We start from the raw sequence: 26327 nt of genomic DNA, 5'->3' as shown, positions 1-26327 counted from the left end.
TTCTTTCTGGCACCTTTTAATTTTCTTTTTGTCCCATTTTTGTTTTTAATTTTATTTTGTTTTAGGTGAAAATTAACAGTGCAAAAATTTATACACAAATTGTTTTTCGACATTGGTTGCAATCCCTGCAATGTGTCAGCATTCTTCCCCTTTCCCTTTCCACCCTGGGTTCTGCGTCCATTTGTCCAGTTTTCCTGTCTCTACCTGCCTTCTCGTCTTTGCTTTTGGGCGGGTGATGCTCATTTTGTCGCTTATACTTGATTAAGAAGCACGTGTGTTATTGTTTGTTTTATAGGGCTGTCTAATCTTTGGCTGAAAGGTGGACTTCAGGCTTAAGTTCTGACTTAGCAGGGGGTCCAGGGACCATAGTCTCTGGAGTTCCTGCTATCTTTGTCAGACCAGTAAGTCTGGTCTTTTTTTTTTTTTTTTTTAATGTGAATTTGAATTTTGTTCTACATTTTTCTCCCACACTGCCCAGGACCCTCTACTGTGATCCCTGTAAGAGTGGTTGGCAGTCGTAGCCAGGCACCATCTAGCTCTGGACTCAGGCTGGTGGAGGCTGTGGTTCATGTGGCCCATTAGTTCTTTGGAACTAATACTTCCCTTGTGACATAATATCATCTTATCTTTGTTTTGTGATATTAACAATCATTGATCACTTTCTAGATACATTAATTCATTGGGGTTTGCCAAATGGTAATATTTAATTTTATCATTCTGTCTTTATTTATTAGCTGGAATACTGCTATGAAGAGAAATTTCCCCTCAGCAACCATTTGATTACCCTAATTACCAGTGGAAACCCTGGTGGTGTAGTGGTGAAGTCCTACAGTTGCTAACCAAAAGGCCAGCAGTTCAAATCCACCGGGCGCTCCTTGGAAACTCTACAGGGCAGTTCTACTCTGTCCTGTAGGGTCGTTATGACTCGACAGCAATGAGTTTTTAATTACCAGTTGCCGTCGAGTTGACTCTGACTCATGATGTATCAGAGCAGAACTGTACTCTATAGGGTACAGTTTTTTGTTCTTTTGTGGGGGATGTTTATGCTTTAGGTGAATGTTCCCCAGTATTTTGAAATTTCATTATGATGGACTTTGCTATTAGTCTTTTTTCATTCACTGCAGTAGACACTCATGAGCTCTTTCGATCTGGAAATTCATGCCCTTCGTTTCTGAAATTTTTTCTTTTATTATTTCTTTACTAATTTACTCTATATTTCCTCTCATTTGTCTTTTTAGAATTCCTGTTTGTCAGCTATTAAGCCTCCTGAATTGATCCTCTAACTTATTAATTTATTAATCTTTGTCTACTTTTTTTTTTAATTTACTCTTTGGGAAGCTTCTTCGATTTCATCTTCCAACTTTATGTATTATCTACTGCTGTGTAACAAATTACCCCAAAATTAAATGGCTCAAAACAAAACGTTTACTATCTCACAGGTTCTGTGAGTCAGGAATCTGGGAACCGCTTAGCTGGATGGTCTGGCTCAGTGTCTCTCATGTGGTTGCAGTCAGGATGTCAGTAGGGGCTATAGTCATCTGAAGGCTAGAGATGGAAGAGAGAGGAGCATTGCTGGAGGATCCATTTCCAGGATGGCTCAATAAATAGTTGTTGGCAGGAGGCCTCAGTTCCTTTCTGGCTGTTGATATGACACCTCAGTTTCTTACTACATGGGCCTATCCATCAGTTGCTTGAGTGTCTCACAACATGGCAGCTAATTTTCCACAGCACAAGTGATCCAAGAGAAAGAAAGAAGGAAACAACAATGCCTTTTTATAACCCAGTCTCAGAAGTGACATACTATCATTTCTACCTTATTCTGTTTGTTAGAAGCAAGTCACTAAACCCAGCCCATACTCAAGAGAAGAGGAATTAAGCTTCACTTCTTGAAGGGGGGAGTATTAGAGAATTTGTAGACATATTTCAAAATCACCACACCTTCGTACCAGAACATTTTGTTACCGTATTTTTAATTTCCAAGGGTTCTTTTTGGTTCTCTGATTCCCTCTACCCCATAAAAAAAATCTCCTTGCTTTTTCCCATGGATATTATACTTTGTTTTGTTGTTTTCCAATATTGTTGGCATTCTGGGTCCCTTGCATTTCCATATAAATTTTAGGACCAGCTCGTCATTTTTTCCAGGTACCATTATCTTTGGGTGATACTTCCTTACAAGGAATTCCAAGAGTCTAAATTGTGTCTGGAAAGGGATGTGGCATTTATCCCTCTCCTACATCCAAACTTGAATTTGGCAAACATTCAGGAGTCTCCAACTTGGTTCAGAATGAGGTCATCTAAGTTTTTATTAGTAATTCTTTAAGATGCTCTTGATGTATTTTAGAAAATGTGAAAAGCTCAAAATTATATACAGTGGAACCTCTCCTAAAGAAACTTGCTAAATTAATTTGTTTTCCATTTCCTCTGAAAAACGTCAAAAGATGCCTACAACAGTGCCCTCCATGATTCCCTGCCAATGCATCTCATGCACAGTCACCTCTCTCTCCTTAGAGGCTTCAGTGATGATGCTCAACAGGTTTCAGCAGAGCCTCCAGACTAACATGGACTAGGAAGAAAGGCCTGGCAATCTCTTTCTGAAAATCAGCCAGTGAAAATCCTATGGATCAAAACAGTCTAATCAGCAGCCGATCATGGGGATGACACAGGACCAAGCAGCAGCTCCTCAAAATGTTAAACAGTTACCCTTCTAAATATATTGAAAATACATGTCCACACCAAAACCTGTACATGAATGTTCATAGCAATATTAGTTACAATAGTCAAAAGTGGAAACAACCCAAATGTCCATCAATAAATGAATGGAAGCAAAATGTGGTATATCCATTTGTACGAAGTGTCCAAAATAGGTAAATCCAAAGAGATAGGAAGATTAATCATTTCTGTGGGGCTGGAAGGAGGGAGAAATGGGAAGTGACTACTAGTGGATATTGGGTTTCTTGTGGGAGTGATAAAAATGTTCTAAAATTAAATAGTGGTGATGGTTACACAACTGTGAATAGACTAAACCACTGAATTGTATACTTCAGAAGGGTGGATTTTGTGGTCTGTGAATCATGTCTCAGTAAAGCTGCTGATAAAAAAAGATAATGGTATCTCAGAGTCATCATCATTTAGCATAGAAAACATTGTGTATTCCCATGACCAAGCCTAATATTATCAGTACAGATAAATACATATATAGATATATCCTGGTGAAATTTTCTTATTTCAGTAATGAATAAACTAACACAAGGCCTCAACTTCACATCACTAACTCCAGGAGACAACAAAGCAATGTCTACAGACCTTTGAGGATAAAAATTTATGATCCAAGAATTCAATCCCCAGATAAATTGATGATCATGTGTGAAAGTATCAAAAATATCTGCCCATGTAGCAAGACTCCCAAAATATATAACTCACACTCATGTCTTGAAAAGTTTTCTCAACAGTGTTGTGCAGATAAATAAGAAATCAATCAAAATCAAAGGATAACAAAGAGAATTAAAAAGAAAACAACATAAGATCTTTGAAACCAATTAAACATGTAGAGACACCAGTGTAGTTTTAAAGACACGACCATGAGGCCATGAAAGATTAAGAAGACAAATAATTTAAAATGTAGAGGTTTTGATTGAATAAGTAGAAATGAAGAATTCACCTTTTTAATTAAGCGTCCAAGGAATGTATATGAAAACTTCAATACATTCCCGAAATAAATTCCTCTGTCTTCAGTACCCTGCCACTGAAACAGTAAAATCCAAAGTTGATACCAGAAGTTCAAAGGTGTAAACAAAACAATCTGAATATTAAGAAACAGGCTACTAAATAACTGTTGAGTCATAAATCAGGAATTCAATGACATTTTTAAAAATCACAAAAATAAGAGTACTTAATATCAAAAAATTATAAAAACTGGTCAAACCACGGTCTCATGGAACATCTAGCTCAATTGGCATAACATAGTTTATAAACAAAATCTTCTACATTCTACTTTGGTAAGTAACATCTGTGGTCTTAAAAGCTTGCGAGCAGCCTTCTAAGATACTCCACTGGTCTCACCCCATCAGGAACAAAGGAGAAGGAAGAAAACTAATGACACAAGGGAAAGATTAGTCCAAAGGACCATTGTTGTTAGGTGCTGAAGAGTCTGTTCCGACTCATAGTGACCCTATGTACAACAGAAAAAACACTGCCCGATCCTTAACAATCATTGTTATGCTTGGGCCCATTGTTGCAGCCACTTGTCAATCCATCCTGTTGATGGTCTTCCGCTTTTCCGCTGACCCTCTACCAAGCATGATGTCCTTCTCTAGGGACTGATCCCTCCTGATAATACGTACAAAGTTTGTGAAACGTAGTCTCACCATTCTTGCTTCTAAAGGAGCATTGTGGTTGTATTGCTTCCAAGACAAACTTGTTTGTTCTTTTGGCAGTCCATGGTATATTCAATATTCTTCACCAACACCACAGTTCAAAGGCATCAGTTCTTCTCTGGCCTTCCTTAATTCATCGTCCAGCTTTCCCATGCATATGAGGCAATTGAAAACACCATGGCTTGGGTCAGGCTCAACTTAGTCTTCAAGGTGGCATCTTTGCTTTTTGGCTCTTTAAAGAAGCCTTTTGCAGCAGATTTGCCCAATGCAATGCATCTTTTGATTTCTTGATGCTGCTTCCATGGGTATTGATTATGGATCCAAGTAAAATGAAATCCTTGACAACTTCAATCTTTTCTCCATTTATCATGATGTTGCTTATTGGTCCAGTTGTGAGGATTTTTGTTTTCTTTATGTTGAGGTGTAATCCATACTGAAGGCTGTGGTCTTTGATCCTCGTCAGGAAGTGTTTCCAGTCCTCTTCATTTTCAGCAAGCAAAGTTCTGTCATCTGCATATCACAGGTTATTAATGAGTCTTCCACTAATCCTGATGCCTTGTTCTTCATATAGCCCAGCTTCTTGGATTATTTGTTCATCATACAGATTGAATAAGTATGGCAAAAGGACACAACCCTGACACACACCTTTCCTGACTTTAAACCACTCAGTATCCCCTTGTTCTGTTGAAAAACTGCTTGATCTATGTACAGGTTCCCCATGAGCACAATTAAGTGTTCTGGAATTCCCATTCTTCACAATGTTATCCATAGTTTGTTATAATCCACACAGTTGGATGCCTTTGCATAATCAATAAAACACAAGTAAACATCTTTCTGGTATCCTCTGCTTTCAGCCGGGATCCATCTGACATCAGCAGTGATATCCCTGGTTCTACGTCCTCTTCTGAATCCAGGTTGAATTTCTGGCAGTTCCCTGTCGATACACTGCTGCAGCCACTTTTGAATGATCTTCAGCAAAATTTTACTTGCATGTGATGTTAATGATATTGTTCAATAATTTCTGCATTCCATTGTATCACCTTTCTTGGGAATAGGCATAAATACGGATTTCTTCCAGTCAGTAGGCCAGGTAGCTGTCATCCAAATTTCTTGGCAGAGACAAGTGAGCACTTCCAGCGCTGCATCCGTTTGTTGAAACATCTCTATTGGTATTCCATCAATTCTTGAAGCCTTGTTTTTTGCCAGTGCATTCAGTGCAGCTTGGACTTCTTCCTTCAGTACCATCAGTTCCTGATCATATGCTACCTCCTGAAATGGTTGAAGGCCAACCAATTCTTTTTGGTATAGTGACTCTGTGTATTCCATTCATCTTCTTATTTAATACTTCCTGTGTCGTTTAATTATTTTCCCCATAAATAAAATTAAAAAAATTATTTTCCCGATAGAATCCTTCAATATTGGAACTCAAGGTTTGAATTTGTTCTTCAGTTCTTTCAGCTTGAGAAATGCAGAGTGTGTTCTTCCCTTCTGGTTGTCTACCTCCAGGTCTTTGCACATGTCATTATAATGCTTTACTTTGTCTTCTCGAGCTGCTCTTTGAAATCTTCTATTCAGCTTTCTTCATCATTTCTTCCCTTCGCTTTAGCTACTCGACGTTCAAGAGCAAGTTTCAGAGTCTCTTCTGACATCCATTTTGGTCTTGTCTTTCCTCTTTTTAATGACCCTTGCTTCATGAATGATGTTTTTGATGTCATTCTACAACTCGTCTGGTCTCCATCATTAGTGTTATGTGTGTCAAGTCTGTTCTTGAGATGGCCTCTAAATTCAGGTGGGATATGCTCGAGGTCAAACGTTGGCTCTCATGGACTTGTTCTAATTTTCTTCAGTTTCAGCTTGAACTTGGATATGAGCAATTGATGGTCTGTTCCACAGTCAGCCCCTGGCCTTGTTCTCACTGATGATATTGAGCTTTCCCATTGTGTCTTTCAATAGATGTAGTCAGTTTGAGTCCTGAGCATCCCATCTGGCAAGGTCCATGTGTATAGTCGCTGTTTATGTTGGTGAAAAAAGGTATTTGCAGTGAAGAAGTCCTTGGTCTTGCAAAATTCTGTCATGCAATCTCCAGCATCATTTCTGTCACCAAGGCCATATTTTCTAACTACCAATCCTTCTTCTTTGTCACCAACTTTTGCATTCCAATAACCAGCAATTATCAATGCATCCTGACTGCATGTTTGATCGATTTCAGAGTACAGAAGCTGGTAAAAATCTTCAATTTCTTCATCTTTGGCCTTAGCGGTTGGTACATAAATTTGAATGATAGTTGTATTAACTGCTCTTCCTTGTAGGCAGTATGGATATTATCCTATCACTGACACCATTGTACTTCAGTACGGATCTTGAAATGTTCTTTTTGATGATGAATGCAACGCCATCCCTCTTTAAGTTGTCATTCCCGGCATAGTAGACCATATGATTGTCTGATTCAAAATGGCCAGTACCAGTCCACCGCAGCTCACTAACACCTAGGATATCAGTGTTTATGCGTTCCATTTCATTTTTGATGATTTCCAATTTTCCTAGATTTATAGTTCATACATTCCACCTTCCAATTATTAATGGATGTTTGCAGCTGTTTCTTCTCATTTTGAGTGATGCTATGTCAGCAAATGAAAGTCCTGAAAGCTTGACTGCATCCACATTATTAAGATCAACTCTACTTTGAGGAGGCAGCTCTTCCCCAGTCGTGTTTTGAGTGCCTTCCAACCTGAGGGGCTCATCTTCCAGCCATATATCAGACAGTATTCCACTGCTATTCATAGGTTTTTCACAGACCAATTTTTTGGGAAGTAGATTGCCAAGTCCTTCTTACCAGTCTGTCTTAGTCTGAAAGCTCAGCTGAAACCTGTCTGTTATGGGTGACCCCTCTGGCATTTGAATACTGGTGGCATAGCTTCCAGCATCACACCAACACACAAGCCCCCACAGTATGACAAACTGACAGACACATGGGGGCCCAAAGGACTAATGGACCACAGCTACCACAGCCTCCACCAGACTAAGTCCAGTACAACTAGATGGTGCCCAGCTACCACCACTGCCGGCTCTGATGAGAATCACAATAGAGGGTCCTGGACAGAGATGGAGAAAAATGTAGAACAAAATTCTAACTCACAAAAAAAGACCAGGCTTACTGGCCAGACAAAGACTGGAGAACCTCTGAGAGTATGGCTGCCAGACACTCTTTTGACCTCAGTAATGAAGTGACTCCTGAGGGTCACCCTCCATCCAAAGATTAGACAGTCCCATAAAACAAAACGAGATTAAAGGGCAGAACAGCTCAAGGAAGTGACTCCTGAGGGTCACCCTCCATCCAAAGATTAGACAGTCCCATAAAACAAAACGAGATTAAAGGGCAGAACAGCTCAAGGACTAAAAGGCAGGAGACGACAGGAAAGCTGGCGATTGGGAACCCAAGGTTGAGAAGGGAGAGTGTTGACATGTAATGGGTTGATAACCAGTGTAACAAAACAATATGTGTACTAGCTGTTTAATGAGAAGCTGTTTGTTCTGTAAACCTTCATCTAAAGTAAAATTAAGAAAAAGTGGTCAAAGCCTTATATATAGAAGTAAATTTATAACCTTAAATGCATATTAAAAGTGAAAGAAAGCAAATTAATAAACAACTTTAATTCTAGAAGCTATAAAAAAACTCTAAGTCAAATCAGTAAAAAGGAAATAAATATGCAAGGAAATATAATGAATTATAAATGAGAATGGTGACAATAAGTAAATCTAAAGCCTGGAACTTTTAATAAACTAACATAACAGAGCTGTGATTAAAATAAGTTGTGCTGACTTCTCCCATGCTGTGTATTGCCTTTCCCTTCACCACTATTAGCAAGAAATCAAACGGTGTATTGCATTGAGTAAGTCTGCTCCAGAGGACCTCTTTAAAGGGTTAAAAAAAATAATAAAGCAAAAATGTCACTTTGAAGACTAAGGTTTACCTGTCCCATGCTGTGTATTGCCTTTCCGTTCACCAATATTAGCAAGAAATCAAACGGTGTATTGCATTGAGTAAGTCTGCTCCAAAGGACCTCTTTAAAGGGTTAAAAAAAAATAATAAAGCAAAAATGTCACTTTGAAGACTAAGGTTTACCTGACCCAGGACATGGTGTTTTCAGTCACCTCATTTGCATGTGAAAGCTGGACAATGAATAAGGACATCCAAAGAAGATGCCTTTGAATTGTGGTGTTGGCAAAGAATATTGAATATACCATGGATTGCCAAAAGAACAAACAAATCTGTCTTGGAAGGACAGCCAGAATCCTCCTTAGAGGCAAGGATGGTGAGACTTTGTCTCACATACTTTGAACATGTTATGAGGAGGGACCAATCCATGGAGAAGGACGTCGTGCTTGGTAAAGTAGAGGGTCAGTGAAAGAGAGGAAGACCCTCAATGAGATAGAAACCATCAAAGAGGTTTTTTTTCCCGTGAGTAAACCTTTTGTTACTTTATAATAGTGGTCTCAAACAGTCTTTGTCTTTTTGCAATCGACTTATTTCATTCAGCGTAATGCCCTCCAGATTCATCCATGTTATGCGATGTTTCCAAGATTCATCATTATTCTTCTTTAGTGTTTTGTAGTATTCCATTGTGTACATGGAAACCCTGGTGGCATAGTGGTTAAGAGCTACGGCTGCGAACCTAAAGGTTGGCAGTTCGAATCCACCAGGCAGTCCTTGGAAACTCTATGGGGCAGTTCTACTCTGTCCTATACGGTCGCTATGAGTTGGAATCGACTCGTCGGCAAGAGGTTTGGTTTTATTGTGTATGCGTACCACAGTTTGTTAATCCATTCATCTGTTGATGGGCACTTAGGTTTCCTCCACTTTTTGCTATTGTAAATAATGCTGTAATGAACATGGGCACGCATATGTCTATTCGTGTCACAGCTCTTGTTTCTTTAGGGTATATACCTAGGAGTGGGATTGGTGGATCATATGGTATTTCTATTTCTAGCTTTTTGAGGAAGCGCCATACCGTTTTCCATAATGGTTGTACCACCAGCAGTGTATAAAAACCAAAAAAACCAAACCCACTGCCATCGAGTCAATTCCGACTCATAGAGACCCTATAGGACAGGGTAGAACTGCCCCACAGAGTTTCCAAGGAGCGCCTGGTGGATTTCAACTGCCAACCTTTTGGTTAGCAGCTGTAGCTCTTAACCACTACACCACCAGGGTTTCCCCAGCAGTGTATAAGAGTTCTAATCTCCCCACATCCTTAACAACATTTGTTTTTTTCTGGTTTTTTTTTTTTTTTTGTAACAGTAATGTCTGGGTGAGATGGTCTCTCATTGTAGTTTTGGTTTGCATCTCTCTAATGGCTAATTATCTCGTGCATTTCTTCATATGTTTGTTAACAGCCTGAGTGTCTTCTTTGGTGAAGGGTCTGTTCATATACTTTGCCCATTTTTCAATTGTTTGTCTTATTTTGTTGAGGTGTTCAAGTTTTCTATAAATTTTAGAGATTAGATCCTTGTCGGATATGTTGTAGCCAATTTTTTTTTTTTTTTTCCCAATCTGTAGTTTCTGTTTTAAGTTTTTTGGAAAAGTCTTTTGTTGAGCATAAGTGTCTTAGTTTTTAGGAGGTCCCATTTATTTTTTTAGTTCATCTTCTGCTGTGTGTGCATTTTTAGTTATGTTTGGTATTCTATTTGTGCCATATATTGGGGCCCCTAACCTTGAAAACCTTGTCCCTAATTTTTCCTCCATGATTTTTATAGTTTTACATTTTATATTTAGGTCTTTGACCCATTTTGAGTTAATTTTTGTGTATGGTGTGAGGTATGGATCCTGTTTCATTTTTCTACAGATCAAAAAATCCAATTTTGTCAGCGCCATTTGTTGAACAGACTGTACCTTCCCCATTCAATAAACTTTGGTCCTTTGTCAAAGATGAGCTGTCCATAGGTAGATGGATTTACATCTGGGTTCCCAACTCTTTTCCATTGGTCTCTGTGTCTGTTGTTGTACCAGTACCAGGCTGTAGAGTAGGTTCTGAGATCAGGTAATGTGAGGACTCTTACTTTCTTCTTTTTTTAATAAAGCTTTACTTATTCATAAGCTCTGGTGGCATAGTGGTTAAGAGCTCGGCTGCCAACCAAAAGGTCAGCAGTTCAAATCCACCAACCACTCCTTAGAAACCCTGTAGAGCAGTTCTACCCTGTCTTAACAGGGTCCCTATGAGTCAGAATCAACTTGACGGCAATGGGTTTGGTTTTTTGGTTACTTATTCAGGGCCTCTTTCCCTTCCACATAAAGTTAGTGATTAGTTTTTCCATCATAGTGAAGAATGCTGTTGGGATTTGGATTGGGGTTGCATTATATCTATGTATCACTCTTGCATATTAACATTTTTACAATGTTAAGTCTTCCTATCCAAGAGCATGGTTTTGTTTTTCCATTTATATAGGTCTCTTTTCGTTTTTTTGCAGTAGTGTTTTGTAGTTTTGTTTGTATAAGTCTTACATCCCTGGTTAGATTTATTCCTAAGTATTTTATCTTTTGGGAACTGTTATTAATGGTGTTGTTTCCCTGATTTCCTTTTCACAGTTCTCTTTGTTGATGTTTATTTTTGTGTATTGATCTTGTATCCTGCCACTTTGTTGAATGCTTCTGTTAGTTCCAATAGCTTTCTTGAGGAGTCCTTAGGATTTTCTACATATAGGAGCATATCACCTGCAAACAGGGATAATTTTACTTCTTCCTTACTAATGTGAATGCCCTTTATTTCTTTTTCTTGCCTTATTGCTCTCACTAAGACTTCCAATACAGTGTTGAATAAGATTGGTGATAAAGGGCATTCTTGTCTGGTTCCCTTTCTCAGGGAGAATGCTGTCAGATTCTCTCCATTGAGGATAATGTTGCTTGTTGGTTTTGTATAAATTTATTATGTTGAGGAATTTCCCTTCTATTCCTATTTTGCTGAGAGTTTTTATCAGGAATGGATGTTGGACTTCACCAAATGCCTTTTCTGCATCGGTCGATATGATCATGTGATTCTTTTCCTTTGTTTTATTTATGTGGGGGATTACATTGATTGATTTTCTAATGTTGAACCAACTTTGCATGCCTAGTATGAGTTCCACTTGGTTGAGATGTATTTTTTTTTTTGATATGCTGTTGAATTCTATTGGCTAGAATTTTGTTGAGAATTTTTGCGTCTGTATTCATGAGGGATAGTAGTCTGTAGTTTTCTTGTTTAGTGATGTCTTTGCCTGGCTTTGGTATTAGGGTTACGCTGGCTTCATAGAATGAACTTGGGGATATTCCTTCCTTTTCTACGTTCTGGAACAGTTTGAGTAGAATTGGTGTCATCTCCTCTCTGAATGTTTGGTAGAATTCTCCAGTGAAGCAGTCTGGACTGGGTTTGTTGTTGGGAGTTTTTTTATGACCCTTTGTCTTAGTTATCTAGTGCTGTTATAACAGAAATACCACAAGCAGATGGCTTTAAGAAAGAGAAATTCATTCTCTCACAGCCTAGGAGGCTAGAGGTCTGAATTCAGGGCACCAGCTCCAAGGGAAGGCTTTCTCTCTCTGTTGGCTCTGGAGGAAGGTGTTTGTCATCAATCTTTCTCTGTTGAGGAGCTTCTCAGTGCAAGGGAGCCCAGGTCCAAAGGATGCGCTATTCTCTTGCCTCTTGTTTCTTGGTGGTATGAGGTCCCCATGTCTCTCTGCTCATTTCTCTCTCTTATATCTCAAATTTTTCTTCTGCCATTATCTCTTAAACCCATCCCAACCAGGCTTTTCCCACCACCACTCCACTAAAACTGCTTTTAGTCAGTCATCAATGACTTATATGTAGCTAAATTAAAAGATAAATTCTTAGTACTCACCTTAACATTAACAATAAAGCACAAAAGAGCACAGATGGTTCTGAATCCTGGTGCTGTTGAGGCTGCTTGCTATTTATGGTCAGCTGGGAAAGATTTGGACCTGTGGACCATAATGGGGAACTTGCCTCATACCCTTCCATTACTCTAGAACTGGTTTGAAAAATTCACAAGGGAGGTGAGATTATGGATAAAATGCTGCATCTTTTTTTGTCTCCTAGCAAGCCCACATCTACCTTGCTTACCCCTGTCTTAACCCCAATTGCTGTGTCCATTAATTTAAGGAACCCACAGTTCCTGACTGTTTACTCTTAGTTGGACAAATCAAAAGATCACGCATGACTATCATTTGTAATCCACCCTTATCTCTAGAACTATTCCCTGGCCCCAGTTTCTTTCCGGCTGATTTCACCTTGTTAATTACATTCCCTCAGGTGACCTGACCCCTTTCTGTCCACCTGCTCTTCCACTGCAACTACGTAGTTCCTCATGTTCCAGTCAACCACATTCTTATCTGGCCCCTCAGCTAGGACTTTAACAGCAGCTATAAAAACAAACCTATTAAAATTCACACTCTTCATTCAAAACACTATTACCATCGTGATATTTTTAAGTCATTCACAGAGTTTCTTTGAAGAAGAATAGGCTTTTTTTTTTCTCCTAGTAGGTGTGAGTGTATTAACATTCAACTCAGAAGGGCCCACTCAGTCTTTCCTTATTATAGTCATAATGAAAACTCACAGAGGTGAGTCAACACATGAAATCAAACATTCTGCCAATCACTGCCTCCTTCCTTTCTTTTCCACCTGATAAAGAGCCAAAATAGAGAAACCAAAATAGAAAGCCAGAATGGGGGAAGGGCAGCGTACTTTGCTCTATCCTCAACTTCAAAAACTCAGTTTTATCAGATGCCCACAGTTTCAAGTTCAACGGGGCTAGCTCACACTACCCAAATTTACCATGCCCCAGTTTTCTCACCTGTAAATGAACATAATGCCTTCCTTAGGTTTTCCTTAAGGAGACCTAGCACATAGATAAAAGGAGCCCTGGTGGCACAATGGTTAAGCATCCGGCTGCTAACTGAAGGGTGGGCAGTTCAAACCCATTACTCGGGAGAAAAGATTATAGCATAGGAATACCTATGAAGCAGTTCTACTCTGTCCTATATGTCACTATGAGTCAGAATCAACTCAACAGCACACAACAACAAGCAAATAGATCACCAGGTCTTTCTCCCACAGAGTGGTTAGGTGGTTTTGAAATGCCAGGCAATCTGCTTCCGTAAAGATTAAAAAAACAAACCAAACCCACTGCTGTCGAGTCGATTCCGACCCATAGCAACCCTATAGACAGAGTAGAACTGCCACATAGAGTTTCCAAGGAGCACCTGGTGGATTCAAACTGCTGATCTCTTGGTTAACAGCGGTAGCACTTAACCACTACGCCACCAGGGTTTCCCCAGCCAAGAAAATCCTATAGAGAAGTTTTACTCTCACAGAGGACGGCACCCAACAAGTATGCAGAACTGTACAACAAAATTGTGGGAAAAGTTATAAATCATACATAATTTACTACTTACATATGGAATATATACCTTTCCTATGACTGGAATATTTTTGTCCACTACCTAAGACAAAACAAAACAAAAGCAGCAGCCAAGAATCGAACAATGTATTGCCTTGGGCAAATCTGCTCCAAAAGACCCCTTTAAAGTCTTGATAAGCAAAGATGTCACCTTGAAGACTAAGGTGCGACTGACCCAAGCCATCGTGTTTTCAGTCGCCTCCTATGCATGAGAAAGCTGGATGATGAATAAGGACGACTTAAGAAGAATTGACGCCTTTGAATTACCGTATTGGTGAAGAATATCGAATATACCATGGACTGCCAAAAGAATGAACAAATCTGTCTTGGAAGAAGTACAGCCAGGATGCTGCTTAGAAGCAAGGATGGTGAGACTATATCTCACATACTTTGGACATGTTATCAGGAGGGATCAGTCCCTGAAGAAGGACATCATGCTTGGTAAAGTAGAGGGTCAGCGAAAAAGAAGACCCTCAACGAGATGTATTGACACCATGGCTGCAACAATGGGCTCAAGCATAACAATGATTGTGAAGATGGCGCAGGACCAGGTAGTGTTTTGTTCTGTTGTACATAGGGTCGCTATGAGTTGGAGCCGACTAGATGGCACCTAACTACAACAACAACACCCAAGACATTATTCCAAGGATAGGGTACATAGAAAACAATATTTTTAGCCATAGATCCTTGAGGAGGCTGGCTGGCTTCAAAGGATATTTCATCTAGGCCCTGAAATAATCTGGCCAGTTATAGCTGCATACAGAATACCTGTGACCGGTGACCGGAACTCTTATGTCCACCAATCCGTAGATTCCTGCCCCTCCCAGACTCACCCTTTGTGATCCTATTACTGGTTGCCCTTGCAGGTTCAGCCCAGCTTCCAGAGTTTATTCAATTTATGCCGTGATCTCTAGAGCTTTCCTTTGTCTGTCCTGCCCAGGGGAGCACAGCACTGTCCTTTCTTTTGCTGAATCTATCTCACCGTCTGCTTTGAACCCTGATCTCCTATCTAGCCGCTCTTAGCTTCATACCTGGATACTCCTCTTAGTGACTTGATCTCAGACAAATTCCCTCTAATCTGGTCCTTTGCTGAGACACTCTATTGCCTTGTATGAAAACCCTAGATCAAGCTAGACTTCACCATAATACAAGTCTAGGCACTCAGAACCAACAGGTGTCTCAGAGGCAAATCAGTGGGAGTGGGTGGTAGGAAGAGATTATGCTTGTTCTTGTTCCAAGACAATTGATGATACAACGACCTCTCCCTGCCAGACTCTCCACAGACACACTTGATCTCCAAGATCTGAGATAAAAAAGGCTTCACTCCAGTTTCCTCCACTGCTGCCCTTATCATTCCCCTTCCCAGAGAAATTCACTTCTCTGAGTTGTTCCTCCAGTTCCGAATGAAGCTCTTCAAAGAAAGACTAAGCCCAAAAGCTGATCACATCTCACTTATGTTCTCATTTTCTGGAGCCTGTCAGAGGACACAATAGGCGTGCTCCCCCCCTCCACCCTCGCCACCCTGTCCACCCCCACGGATGGCCTCTGCTCAATCTCCTAGGTCTCCTGGCCTCTCTGAGCAGCCTCTTTTGTGGCCCACCTGGTTCAGACAGTTGAGGATATCATTCTTACACTCCAGCAGATGGCAGTGTCATTCTACCTTTTCAAACAAGAGCATGGCTAGCACAAGAATAAACTGGCCAGAGCCTCTGAGCCCTCTGCCTTTCCCAATTGATACCAGCCACCGGCTCCTTGGAAACTCTATGGGGTAGATCTACTCTGTTCTATAGGGTCGCTATGAGTCAGAATCGACTCGATGGCAGTGGGGTTTGGGCCCTTGAGTAGATTCAGAGTAGAACTTTGTCCAGTAGTTTTCAATGTCTGATTTTTCAGAAGTAGATCGCCAGGCCTTTCTTACAAGGCATGTCTGGGTGGATTCAAACCTCCAATTTTTCAGTTAGCAGCCGAGCATGTTGACTGTACTACCCAAGGACTCCAACCAAATGGATTAAAAAAAAAAAAAAAAAAGATTGCCACCGAGTCAATTCCAACTCATAGCGACCCTACAGGACAGGGCAAAACTGCCCCATAGGGTTTCAGAGGCTGTAATATTTACGGAAGCAGACTACCACATCTTTCTCCCGCAGAGCTGCTGGTGGATTCGAACTGCTGACCTTTCGGTTAGCAGCCAAGCATTTAACCACTGTACCATGAGGGCTCCACCAAATGGATAGACCTACAGAAGCTCTAGAAGTGTATCTTGGGAACCACCCATACTGTCTTGTAGCTACTGCAGATACCCATCTCCTATCTCCACCTGAAACTAGAGGGAGGAAGGTACTCAATAGTCATAGCTACAATCTGCCAAAGCCTAGGAGTGAGCCCACCTCCAGGCTGGGTAACTGTCTGTACTGCAACAGACAGGCCACTTTTCCCACAGAGGCTCAGACTTTCTCCACTGGTCTTTCCCACTGGGACTAGTCCAGTCCACTGGCAGAGTGGCCCAACAGGTTCCAGTCCTCTCTGTTCCCCAGATACTGGTCATAGGAAAAGATATTCCCCATTTCTGTGGAGCTCAGGGAGGCAGGGTTCTGCCCCTGGTTCAAGTAATGATGGACTGGTCATATCCCATACCCCATTCAAGGCTGCCCTGGGGTGAGAGGCACCCCTGACAAGACCCCCATTGGGCTATACATAAGAGAGCCCATCAAGACGCTGGTTCTATTAGTCCATGTTTCCCCTTAGTACTTGGTCTTTCCTCGGAGCTCTGATTAGATCATTTCAAGAGGTAGTTTATCATGGTGGTTAAGAGCATGGCCTCGAGCCAAACTGCTTGGGTTAAAATCATAGCTCTGCCATATGCTAGTTATGTGACCTCAGGCAAATTACTAAACTCTGTGCCTCTGTTTCACCATTTGTAAAATAAGGATAATAATAGTACCTACCTTATAGAGTTGGAAACCCTGGTGGTGTAGTGGGTTAAGTGCTACGGCTGCTAACCAAATGATCAGCAGTTCAAATCTACCAGGCACTCCCTGGAAACTCTATGGGACGGTTCTACTCTGTCCTATAGGGTCGCTATGAGTCGGATTTGACTCGATGGCACTGGGTTTGGTTTTTTGGTTTTGACCCTATAGAGTTGTGTGTACTTATTAAATGTGTTATACACATTTAATAAGTATTATTTTTATTATTTCCTAGAAAATCCATACTCCATTAGTAGTCTGTAGCCTGTACTTTCTAAGTCCTTCTGTTGTCTCAGGTTCAGAATCCTGAACAAGTGCATCACTTTGAGGAAGATATTTTTGGGCATGGAAGCAATGGAACTGTCCCCATATGGGAAATGTGCCCTGGTGATTGTTCTGGTTCCCTGGGCTTATGCTCCTGAAGAACATGTCCACTTTCTCCCAAAGTACTAATAATTTCCTTGCATCAGGGAAGACAATAAGTACAAGATAACTTCCTAACGCACTTCAGCCTATTTCAATACATCTTAATGCTCCAGCCAACTTCAGGGGATTAATGCCCAACATCTGATATGATCTCCCAGACAGTAGTCTTTTTTTACGTGCAATATCATAACATTTTCTCTCAAGCTGACCTTGTATGAATTTCCAGTCCGGGTGGTATTACTCTGCTTGCAGCAGCACCAACCCCAAGGCAACTGCAAGGGATGTGTGTTTCATATTATCACCACTATGTACCAGGCATCTGGAACTGCCAGGCAAATGCCCTAAATTGGAAGTCAGAATTCTAGAAACAGGTGAACTAGACCTATTCTAAAAATTCTTAAACCTAAAAATATTGTGGCCAATCAGTCCCAGTTCCAACAGAGGCAATGGGCAAAGCAGTGGATAACTAAGAATATGTCACCACCCTCTGGGTAGCCTATAATACTGAGAAACCTACACCATTAATTTGGATGAGTGGAAGATCCACCCAAGTACTTTTACACTATCTCAGATATTATTCATGGTCCATTCAAATTGTTACATGTGGTCTTTAATGTGGCAACCCACAATTTATGGCCCAGTTCTAGAAAAAGCTGTTCAGGGCATTTCATATCTATTTAATACCACCAAAAACCATATGGGTCATGGTACTAACTAGTTTGGTGAAGAACCTCTGTTATATGAGCAAAATGATGGATTCATCTCCTTGCCACAGTAGAGTTTGCCTGTAAAGAACTCACTGCATCCCTCCACCCAGAACATGCTCTTTTACAGTAGCTGTGGCATGATTTTTACCCACCACCCACCACCCTTTGCCCCAGGTGTCTTCCAAACCTTGGCAGCTTGGGGAAGCCATGGGTTACCAAGAATACCTTCGAACTTGCCAAAAAGTGATGCAAGGAGTATGCCAACTGCTGCTTGATTCAAGAGGAAGGCATCCAAGTGGGTGATACTGTCCAGCACACCTCTAAGCACACAGTAACCATCCTTGTGGGAAGCTGGTCACCCGCTACTTGGAAACGGATCATAGAGAACATCAGCTGGCTGTACCCTTAAGGGCCATTAGTCTGAAGCCTTAGAACCAGATAAAGAACTCTCCATCACCTGCCCTCAGGCCCATAAGTACTCATGGCTCTGCTATAGGCTTAGTTATGTGACCTTGGGCAAACTACTAAGTGTGTCTGTGCATCTGTTTCCCCATTTGTAAAGTAAGGATAATAATAGTACCTACCTTACAGAGTTGTGCTAAGTATATTCAATAAACATTAGCTATTTTTATCTCCTAGAAAATCCATGTATTCCACTTTACATCAGTTCCCACTGCCCACTAGGAATATGCTCTTGTTCTTTCTCCTTGGGTCACATCTATTTAGCCATAAACATTATGCCACCTTCACTTAGCCCAAAGTGAGATGACCAGTCTCAGATGACACTGCTTCCAGGAACTGACCCCTTGTGGCTATAACCTGTGGTAAAGTACAAACCAGCCCTCCAGTTCAGTCCAGGCTTCCAGAACCCTATATTCTGACCAGGGCTTTAATACCGTCAATCCTCCAAGTCCTCAGCTGTCAGGGGTAGGGATTCAAACAGTGCCCCATCTGTGGTGTCATTATCTCAGAGAATGTTAAAGGAGATATTGATTAGAAGGCAAAAGGGTGGGAGGAAGGATAGAGATGATGAATGAGTGGGGCCAAGCCAGGAAGAAGGAGAACAAGCAGGAGCTGGGGAAGAACTCCAGAGGTGTCATCCCTGCCCTTCACCAGGGATGAATCAGCAATCTTCAACAAACTACTTCCAGAGAGAATGGCAAACTCCGATCCAATTCCTGACAAGTATCAATAACCAAGAGAAAAATCTTGGTTTTAAAAATCTGAAGGAGTGGGACAGAGCTGCTGCTCCATGAAAACAGAAGGGAGGTACTGAAAACATCAGTTGCAGAGCTGGGTTTTAATCTGCATCTGAAACTGGCTGAAGAAGAGGGCAGGGGGCCTTGCCTTTTTCTGGCTTGAATGATGAAATGGATGAAAGGAACAGCCATCTAGTCACCCTGAACAGAAGTCTTGGAGCCATCCTATACAGCTCCTTTTCTCACCCCTTCACCAAGTCATGCTCTTCTGCATCTTAAATTTTTCTCAAACTCATCCACTCTCGTTCAGTATTCTAAGATTCAAGCTAAACCTTGCCTATTTAGGCAGAACATGAATTAAGAGTATATTGGGGAATACATAAAAACTGTGAGAGGCATGGAGAACAGAGCTTGGTGGACAGTAACCAGAAACAATGCTCAGAGCCATGCTGCGTATCTGGTCTGCGCAGACACTGCTGATCCAGTGCTGTGGTAGGCACTGCTGGCACCAAGATGCAGCTTCACTGCTGCCACTTCCCCTCACCAGAAGAAGACTTCACCTGGTCCCTGCTGCTTTGCACCCTCATCTTTGATTCAAAATCTGGAGCAAATGTGTTTGATTGGCCTAGCCAAAACTCTTTGCCCATGCCCAAGCTGCAAGACAGGCGGGGTAAGGAAGAGCTGGTCTTTTCAGCTTTTATGGTGTACAGGTGTTGCCTTGTAAGAGGGGATTCCCAAACATCATAAGGGAGTTCAGATGCTAGGTAGCCACTGCACTACCTTTCCAGCCCATCCCTATCCCACTTCACTTCACCCAAGTCAGTGGGCTCCAAGTCAGTAGCAAGCTCTCTGATGCCTTTCTAATGCTTCTAGCAGTTTCACTGGTGCCTGAAATGCTATTACTGATACTACTCTGTCGCATGAACTCCTTACTTATCCTCCAAGGCTTAGCTCAAACAACATCCCCTTTTAGACCAATTGAAGCTTTGCAAGTATGTTGGTCCCAGGAAAGAAGTTTCCACCAAGATAAGGGGCCTTTTTCACCTACGCCAATCCTGTGTATCTGTCTCACATCCTGATTCCAGCCGTAGGCCCCTCAAAAGTCAAGAGTGAGTAAGGAGCAAGAATTGGGTGAGGGAGGGCTTGTGATCTCTGGCTCTCCCTCCCTTTCCTGTCACAGGCATTTGACTCCTGTGCTCCTGAGAACAGGATGGATGTGAGTGGCTAGGAGAGAGCTCTGCCATGTGCCTGGTTGGCTTGGAGACCAGGGCATCAGAGAATCCAAAAACCCCACGTATTCAGAGTAGTCTACTCTCATTTCAGAGCAGAAGGAACCAGAGCCCACTAGGCTTCCCCCCATTATCTCAGAAGATGGAAATTATTCCGTGCACCAGAATAGCCACCTAAGATACCATGAAGCTGTACGCAAGGTGTCGTTAAAGACATGTAAGTACCTTGGAGGGGGTACCATGCTGGGGGCAGGACAGATATGTCTGAATTTGTAAACAATGGCTGGCATATAATGGAGCACGGTTATAGGGCAGAGAAAAAGTCAGACCCAGGAAGAGAGGATGAGAGAAGGAAGAAAGTAGACTTGAATGGTGTAGTGAGAGTGATAACAGTTGAATCAGACTTAAAAGCAGGACATCCAAGTGTGAGTCCTAGTTCTGCCTCTTTTTAGATATCTTACCTTAGGTGAGTCACTTTTTCTTTTCTAGCCAGGTTCCTCATTTGTAAAATTAAAAAAACAAAAACAGAAAATTCCTGTTGTATACTCACAGGATTGCTGTGAGGATCACACCAAAAGTGAGATTAATTTAAGAAAGTACTTTGTGAACGATCAGTTGCTATCTCTGTGAGGAACGGTAAACCAGGCACTAGCTTCACAATTTGACTGAACTGAGTTTAAACTCCTTTAGCCCAACTAGCCGTGTGACCTTTGGTAAAGTTCCTTTTAACCACTTAACCTCCCTAAATCATCTGAAATGGGAATAATACTCTAGCATTGTTGTGAAAGTCAGAAAAAATATACATTTAAGAAAGCACCTAGCACAAACTACTGATAACAGGCATCAACTTGGTTCGGTATCTAGGGAATTACGCTGTGTGAAAAAAGCCAACCCAGAAAAGGTCACATACTGTATAATTCCATTTACATAACATTCTTAAAATAACAAAATTATAGAAATGGAGAACAGATTGTTGATTGCCAAGGCGGGGCCGGGGTGGGTGGAGGAGGTGAGTGTGGCTATAGCAGGACAAGGTGAGGGTCCCCTGCTGATGGAACTGTTCTGTATCAATGTGTCAGTAGCTGGGCTTTGATACTGTACTATAGTTTCACAAGGTGTTACTATTAAGGAGAAATGGGTAAAGGGTACACGGGCTCTCTCTGGATTATTTCTTTGAACTACATGTAAATCTGTAATTATCTGAAAAAAGTTTAATTAAAAAAATATTTTCAGAAATTTTTTTAAAAGGCATGTACATGAAGATGGTTATCTAATAGCAAATTTTTTAAATCTTATCAGTTAACAGAAAAACAGCTAAGTCAAAAATACAACATCTACTCAGCGGAATCTACCACTTGTCTGTCAGTTTGTTGTATTGTGGTGGCTTGCATATTGCTGTGGTGCTGGAAGCTATTCCATCAGTATTTGAAATGCCAGCAGGATCGCCCCTGGTGGACAGGTTTCAACAGAGCTTCTAGACTAAGACAAACTGGTAAGAAGGACTTGGCGATCTACTACACACTAAAAAAACCGGCCAGTGAAAAACCTATGAATAGCAGTGAGATATTGTCTGATATATGGCTGCAAAATGAGCCCCTCAGGTTGGAAGGCACTCAAAATATGACTGGGGAAGAGTTGCCTCCTCAGTCAATCTTACTGACATGGATGGAGTCAGGCTTTCGGGACCTTCATTTGCTGATGTGGCATGACTCAAAATGAGAACAGCTGCAAATACCATGAATAATTGGAACGTGAAATGTGCGAAATGTGGATCTAGAAAAATTGGAAGTTGTCAAAAATGAAATGGAACACATAAAGACCAATATCCTAGGCATTAGTGAGCTGAAATGGCCATTTTGAACCAGACAATCATATAGTCTACTATGCCGCGAATGCCACATTGAACAGGAATGGCATCGCATTCACTGTCAAAAAGAACATTTCAAGATCTATCCAAGTACAACACTGTCAGTGACAGGATAATATCCATACTGCCTACAAGGAAGACCAGTTAATACAACTATTATTCAAATTTACATACCAATCACTAAGGCCAAAGATGATGAAATTGAAGATTTTTACCAACTTCTGCAGTCTGAAATTGATCAAACATGCAGTTAGGATGCATTGATAATTACTGGGGATTGGTCCTTGGAAACTCTATGGGGCAGTTCTACTCTGTCCTATAGGGTCGCTATGAGTCGGAATCGACTCGACAGCACTGGGTTTTGGTTTTGGGAATGCAAAAGTTGGACACAAAGAAGAAGGATTAGAAAATATGGCCTTGGTGATAAAAACGATGCTGAAGATCGCATGATAGAATTTTGCAAGACCAAGGACTTCTTCATTGCAAATACCTTTTTTCACCAATATAAACTGCAACTATACACATTGACCTCACTGGATGGAATACACAGGAATCAGATCAACTACATCTGTGGAAAGAGATGATAGAGAACCTCAATATCATCAGCTAGAACAAGGCCAGGGCAAGACTGTGGAACAGACTATCGATGGTTCCCATGCAAGTTCAAGTTGAAGCTGAAGAAAATTAAAACAAGTCCATGAGAGCCAAAGTACAACCTTGAGTATATACCACCTGAATTTAGAGACCAACTCAAGAATAGACTTGATGCACTGAACACTAATGACTGAAGACCAGACAAGTTGTAGGATGATATCAAGGACTTCATACATGGAGAAAGCAAGAGGTCATTAAAAACACAAGAAAGAAAGAAAAGACCAAAACAGATGTCAGAAGAGACTCTGAAGCTTGCTCTTGAATGTTAGGGTAGCTACAGGGAATAGAAGAAATGAAGTAAAAGAGCTGAACAGAAGATTTCAAAGGGCAGCTATAGAAGAAAAACTAAAGTATTATAATGAAATGTGCAAAGACCTGGAGTTAGAAAACCAAAAGGGAAGAGTGTACTTGGCATTCCTCAAGCTGAGAGAACTGAAGAAAAAATTCAAGCCTCGAGCTGCAATTTTGAAGGATTCTATGGGCAAAATATTGAATGAAACAGGAAGCATCAAAAGAAGATGGAAGGAATACAGAGTCACTGTACTAGAAAGAATTGGTCAACACTCAACAATTTCAGGAGATAGCATATGACCAAGAACCGATGGTACTGAAGGAAGAAGTCCAGGCGGCACTGAAAGCATTGGTGAAAAACAAGTCTCCAGGAACTGACGGAATACCAATTGAGACGTTTCAACAAAATGATGCAATGCTGGAAGCGCTCACTGGGCTATGGCAACCGACTGGAAGAGAACCGTGTTTGTGCCCGTTCCAAAGAAAGGTGATCCAACAGAATGCAGAAATTACCAAACAGTATCACACGCAAGTAAAATTTTGCTGAAGATAATTCAAAAAATGGTTGCAGCAGTACATCAACTGAGAACTGCTAGAAATTCAAGCTGGATTCAGAAGAGGATGTGGAACTGTTGATGTCAGATGGATCTTGGCTGAAAACAGAGAATACCAGAAAGATTTTACTGTGTTTTATTGACTATGCAAAGGCATTCAACTGTGTAGGTCATAACAAAGTAAGGATAACATTGTGAATAATGGGAATTCCAGAATACTTAATTGTGCTCACGCAGAGCCTGTACCTAGACCAAGAGGCAGTCATTTGAACAGAACTAGGGGATACTGCGTGGTTTAAAATCAGGGAAGGTGTGCATCAGGGTTGTATCCTTTCACCATACTTAAAAATTCAATCTGTATGCTGAACAAATAATTCCAGAAGCTGGACTGTATCAAGAACGCGGCATCGGGATTGGAGGAAGACTCCTTAACAACCTTCAATATGCAATGACATGATCTTGCTTGCTCAAACCAAAGAGCACTTGAAGCATGGTATTTTCAATCACCTGATATGCATGTGAAAGCTGGACAATGAATAAGGAAGACAGAAGAATTGATGTCTTTGAATTATGGTGTTCATGAAGAATACTGAATAAGCCATGAACTGCCAGAAGAACAAACAAATCTGTCTTGTAAGAAGTACATCCAGAATGCCCTTTAGAAGGAAGGATGGCGATACTCCATCTTCCGTACTCAGGACACGTTATCAGGAGGGACCAGTCCCTGAGAGGGACATCATGCTTAGTAGAGGGTCAGCAAAAAAGAGGAAAACCCTCAGTGAGACAGACTGACACAGCGGCTGCAACAGTGGCCTCAAATAGCCACAATTGTGAGGATGGCACAGGAATGGGCAGTGTTTCCTTCTGTTGTACAAGGTTGCCATGAGTCGGAACTGACTTGATGGCACCTAACAACAACAACTCAATGGAATATTAGGATTTTTTAATAATGATTATAAAGACTATACACCAACCGGAATATGAGACGGTAATTCTAAGTGAAAAAAATATATAAATTTCATACACTGTTATAATTAGATTAAATTTATCCAAATAAATAGTAAAAATATATTTTTAAAAAAGCATCTAGGTAAGTCTGATATTATTTTAAAATTTAGAAAAGTATCTAATACATCATCCAGAACAAGAGAGGCACTTGATAAATATCTATTAGCAATATCTAAACGTTAGTTGGTATCACTGTTGAGTTTCGAAGAATTACCTAGAATGTGCAAAGGAGGCATTATTTCAGAGATGAGGGAAGGGAGAGGGAATGAGTAAGCACCCCCGCCGCCAAAAAAGAAAAGACTGAACCACTAGATGCCATCTTGCACATTTCCCAAGTGGGTTTACCACTTGTTTTTCCACCATCTTGCGCTTGGGAAAAGCCGTCTTGGAGATGGGGTTAGTAGCAGCAGGAAGAACCAAGGCTGATTCTTCTGACCTTGAAGGGTGTGAGATGAATCCCGAAGTGAAGCAGGGCATGGCAGCCACATTCCCAGGACTTCTCAGTATCTGGTCAGGCCCAGTTGCTAGGCTGGGTTTGTTGCTCTGAGGCAATAAAGGGTGCGGAGAACTCGAAGGAATGTAATAAACTGCCCATTCTTCAACCCATTCAGTCCCCAATCAGGTCTTCAGAGTCCCTCTGACTGATGCCCAGAACTTCAGCTTCTGGTGGTCCCATGGTCCAGGAGAGCGCCCAGAGGAAACCATGCCATGGATCCGGAACCCCCGCCACTGTCTAATTAAAAGCCCAATGACCAGGTTAGGCTGGGAAAGGTTGGGGTGGGAAGACCAAGGGAAATACTACCTCCCCTCACTTAATCCTTAGAGATGGTTTCATCTTTGCTCAGAGTTAGGGAACAGAAGAGGTTTAGTCATTACCAGGAAAAGCTGGAACCAGAATCTGGGCCATGGTGACACTCTCAGGAGTTAAACACTTACCTGTCTTTGTGTGTCCTGTGTGTAAGACTCCTAAGCAGACACAAGTGTCTGTAGCATTCCTATGAGACCGTGGGTGTGTTATATTCCCTTCATAACTGCCTCCCCACCCTCTCCAACCACCATCCATTGGCAGTAGCCCTAATTCCCCATCATCATCCCTGCCTACCTGAACTCATGGCCAGTCCTGGGGGCTATTTTGGGGGGCCACCACCCCCTCTCCACCCTCCCCACCCCCACTCCAGCCTGGCCTGGCTGAATCTGACACCTTCTCTCTCCATTCCAGGTTTATGGATCATTCTATTATCAATGACAGAATGTTCAGTCTGTATTAAGCAGGATATGTGTGCAGAAGGACAAGATGGACTGTGGAGGGAGTATAAAGAGGGAAAAGAGGGAGAGGGTACCCTGGTCCAAACGGCTAACTAAAGAGAGGAGGGGGTCCAGAAAGCATAATAAACAGATTAGACTAGAAGTCACTTGTGTGTACTGGAACGTGTGTGTAGGGTGAGAGCAGGTGTGTAAGAGACTTCTATAGGAGCCAGGCCTTGGTGTGAGAGGTTGGGGAGGAGCCCAGGCACGTGGAAGGACCACCCTAGGGGCATCTTGACCTCATGCGTGACAGGGGGTGCTCACAAGACTGAAGGGCCTAGAGTAGCCATGCTCCCTAAAG

At 41.5% G+C, this 26327-nt stretch overlaps 1 protein-coding gene across 1 annotated transcript in view; it reads left to right on the top strand.

Moving 5' to 3' along the window:
* SPMIP11 (sperm microtubule inner protein 11) overlaps nucleotides 1-25677 on the top strand; it is a 31531-nt gene extending 5854 nt beyond the window's left edge. Inside the window, exons 2-3 of the mRNA XM_023555846.2 lie at nucleotides 20442-20564; nucleotides 25333-25677. Coding sequence (XP_023411614.2) covers nucleotides 20442-20564; nucleotides 25333-25544 — 335 coding nt within the window. The 3' untranslated portion in view covers nucleotides 25545-25677. The remainder of the gene's footprint in view (nucleotides 1-20441; nucleotides 20565-25332) is intronic.
* The last annotated feature ends 650 nt before the right edge of the window (nucleotides 25678-26327 follow it).

This window comes from Loxodonta africana, chromosome 4 (assembly GCF_030014295.1).
Source record: "Loxodonta africana isolate mLoxAfr1 chromosome 4, mLoxAfr1.hap2, whole genome shotgun sequence".
Lineage (NCBI taxonomy): Eukaryota > Metazoa > Chordata > Mammalia > Proboscidea > Elephantidae > Loxodonta > Loxodonta africana.
Note: the sequence above shows the minus strand (reverse complement) of the source record. Positions and strands in the feature narration are given on the sequence as shown.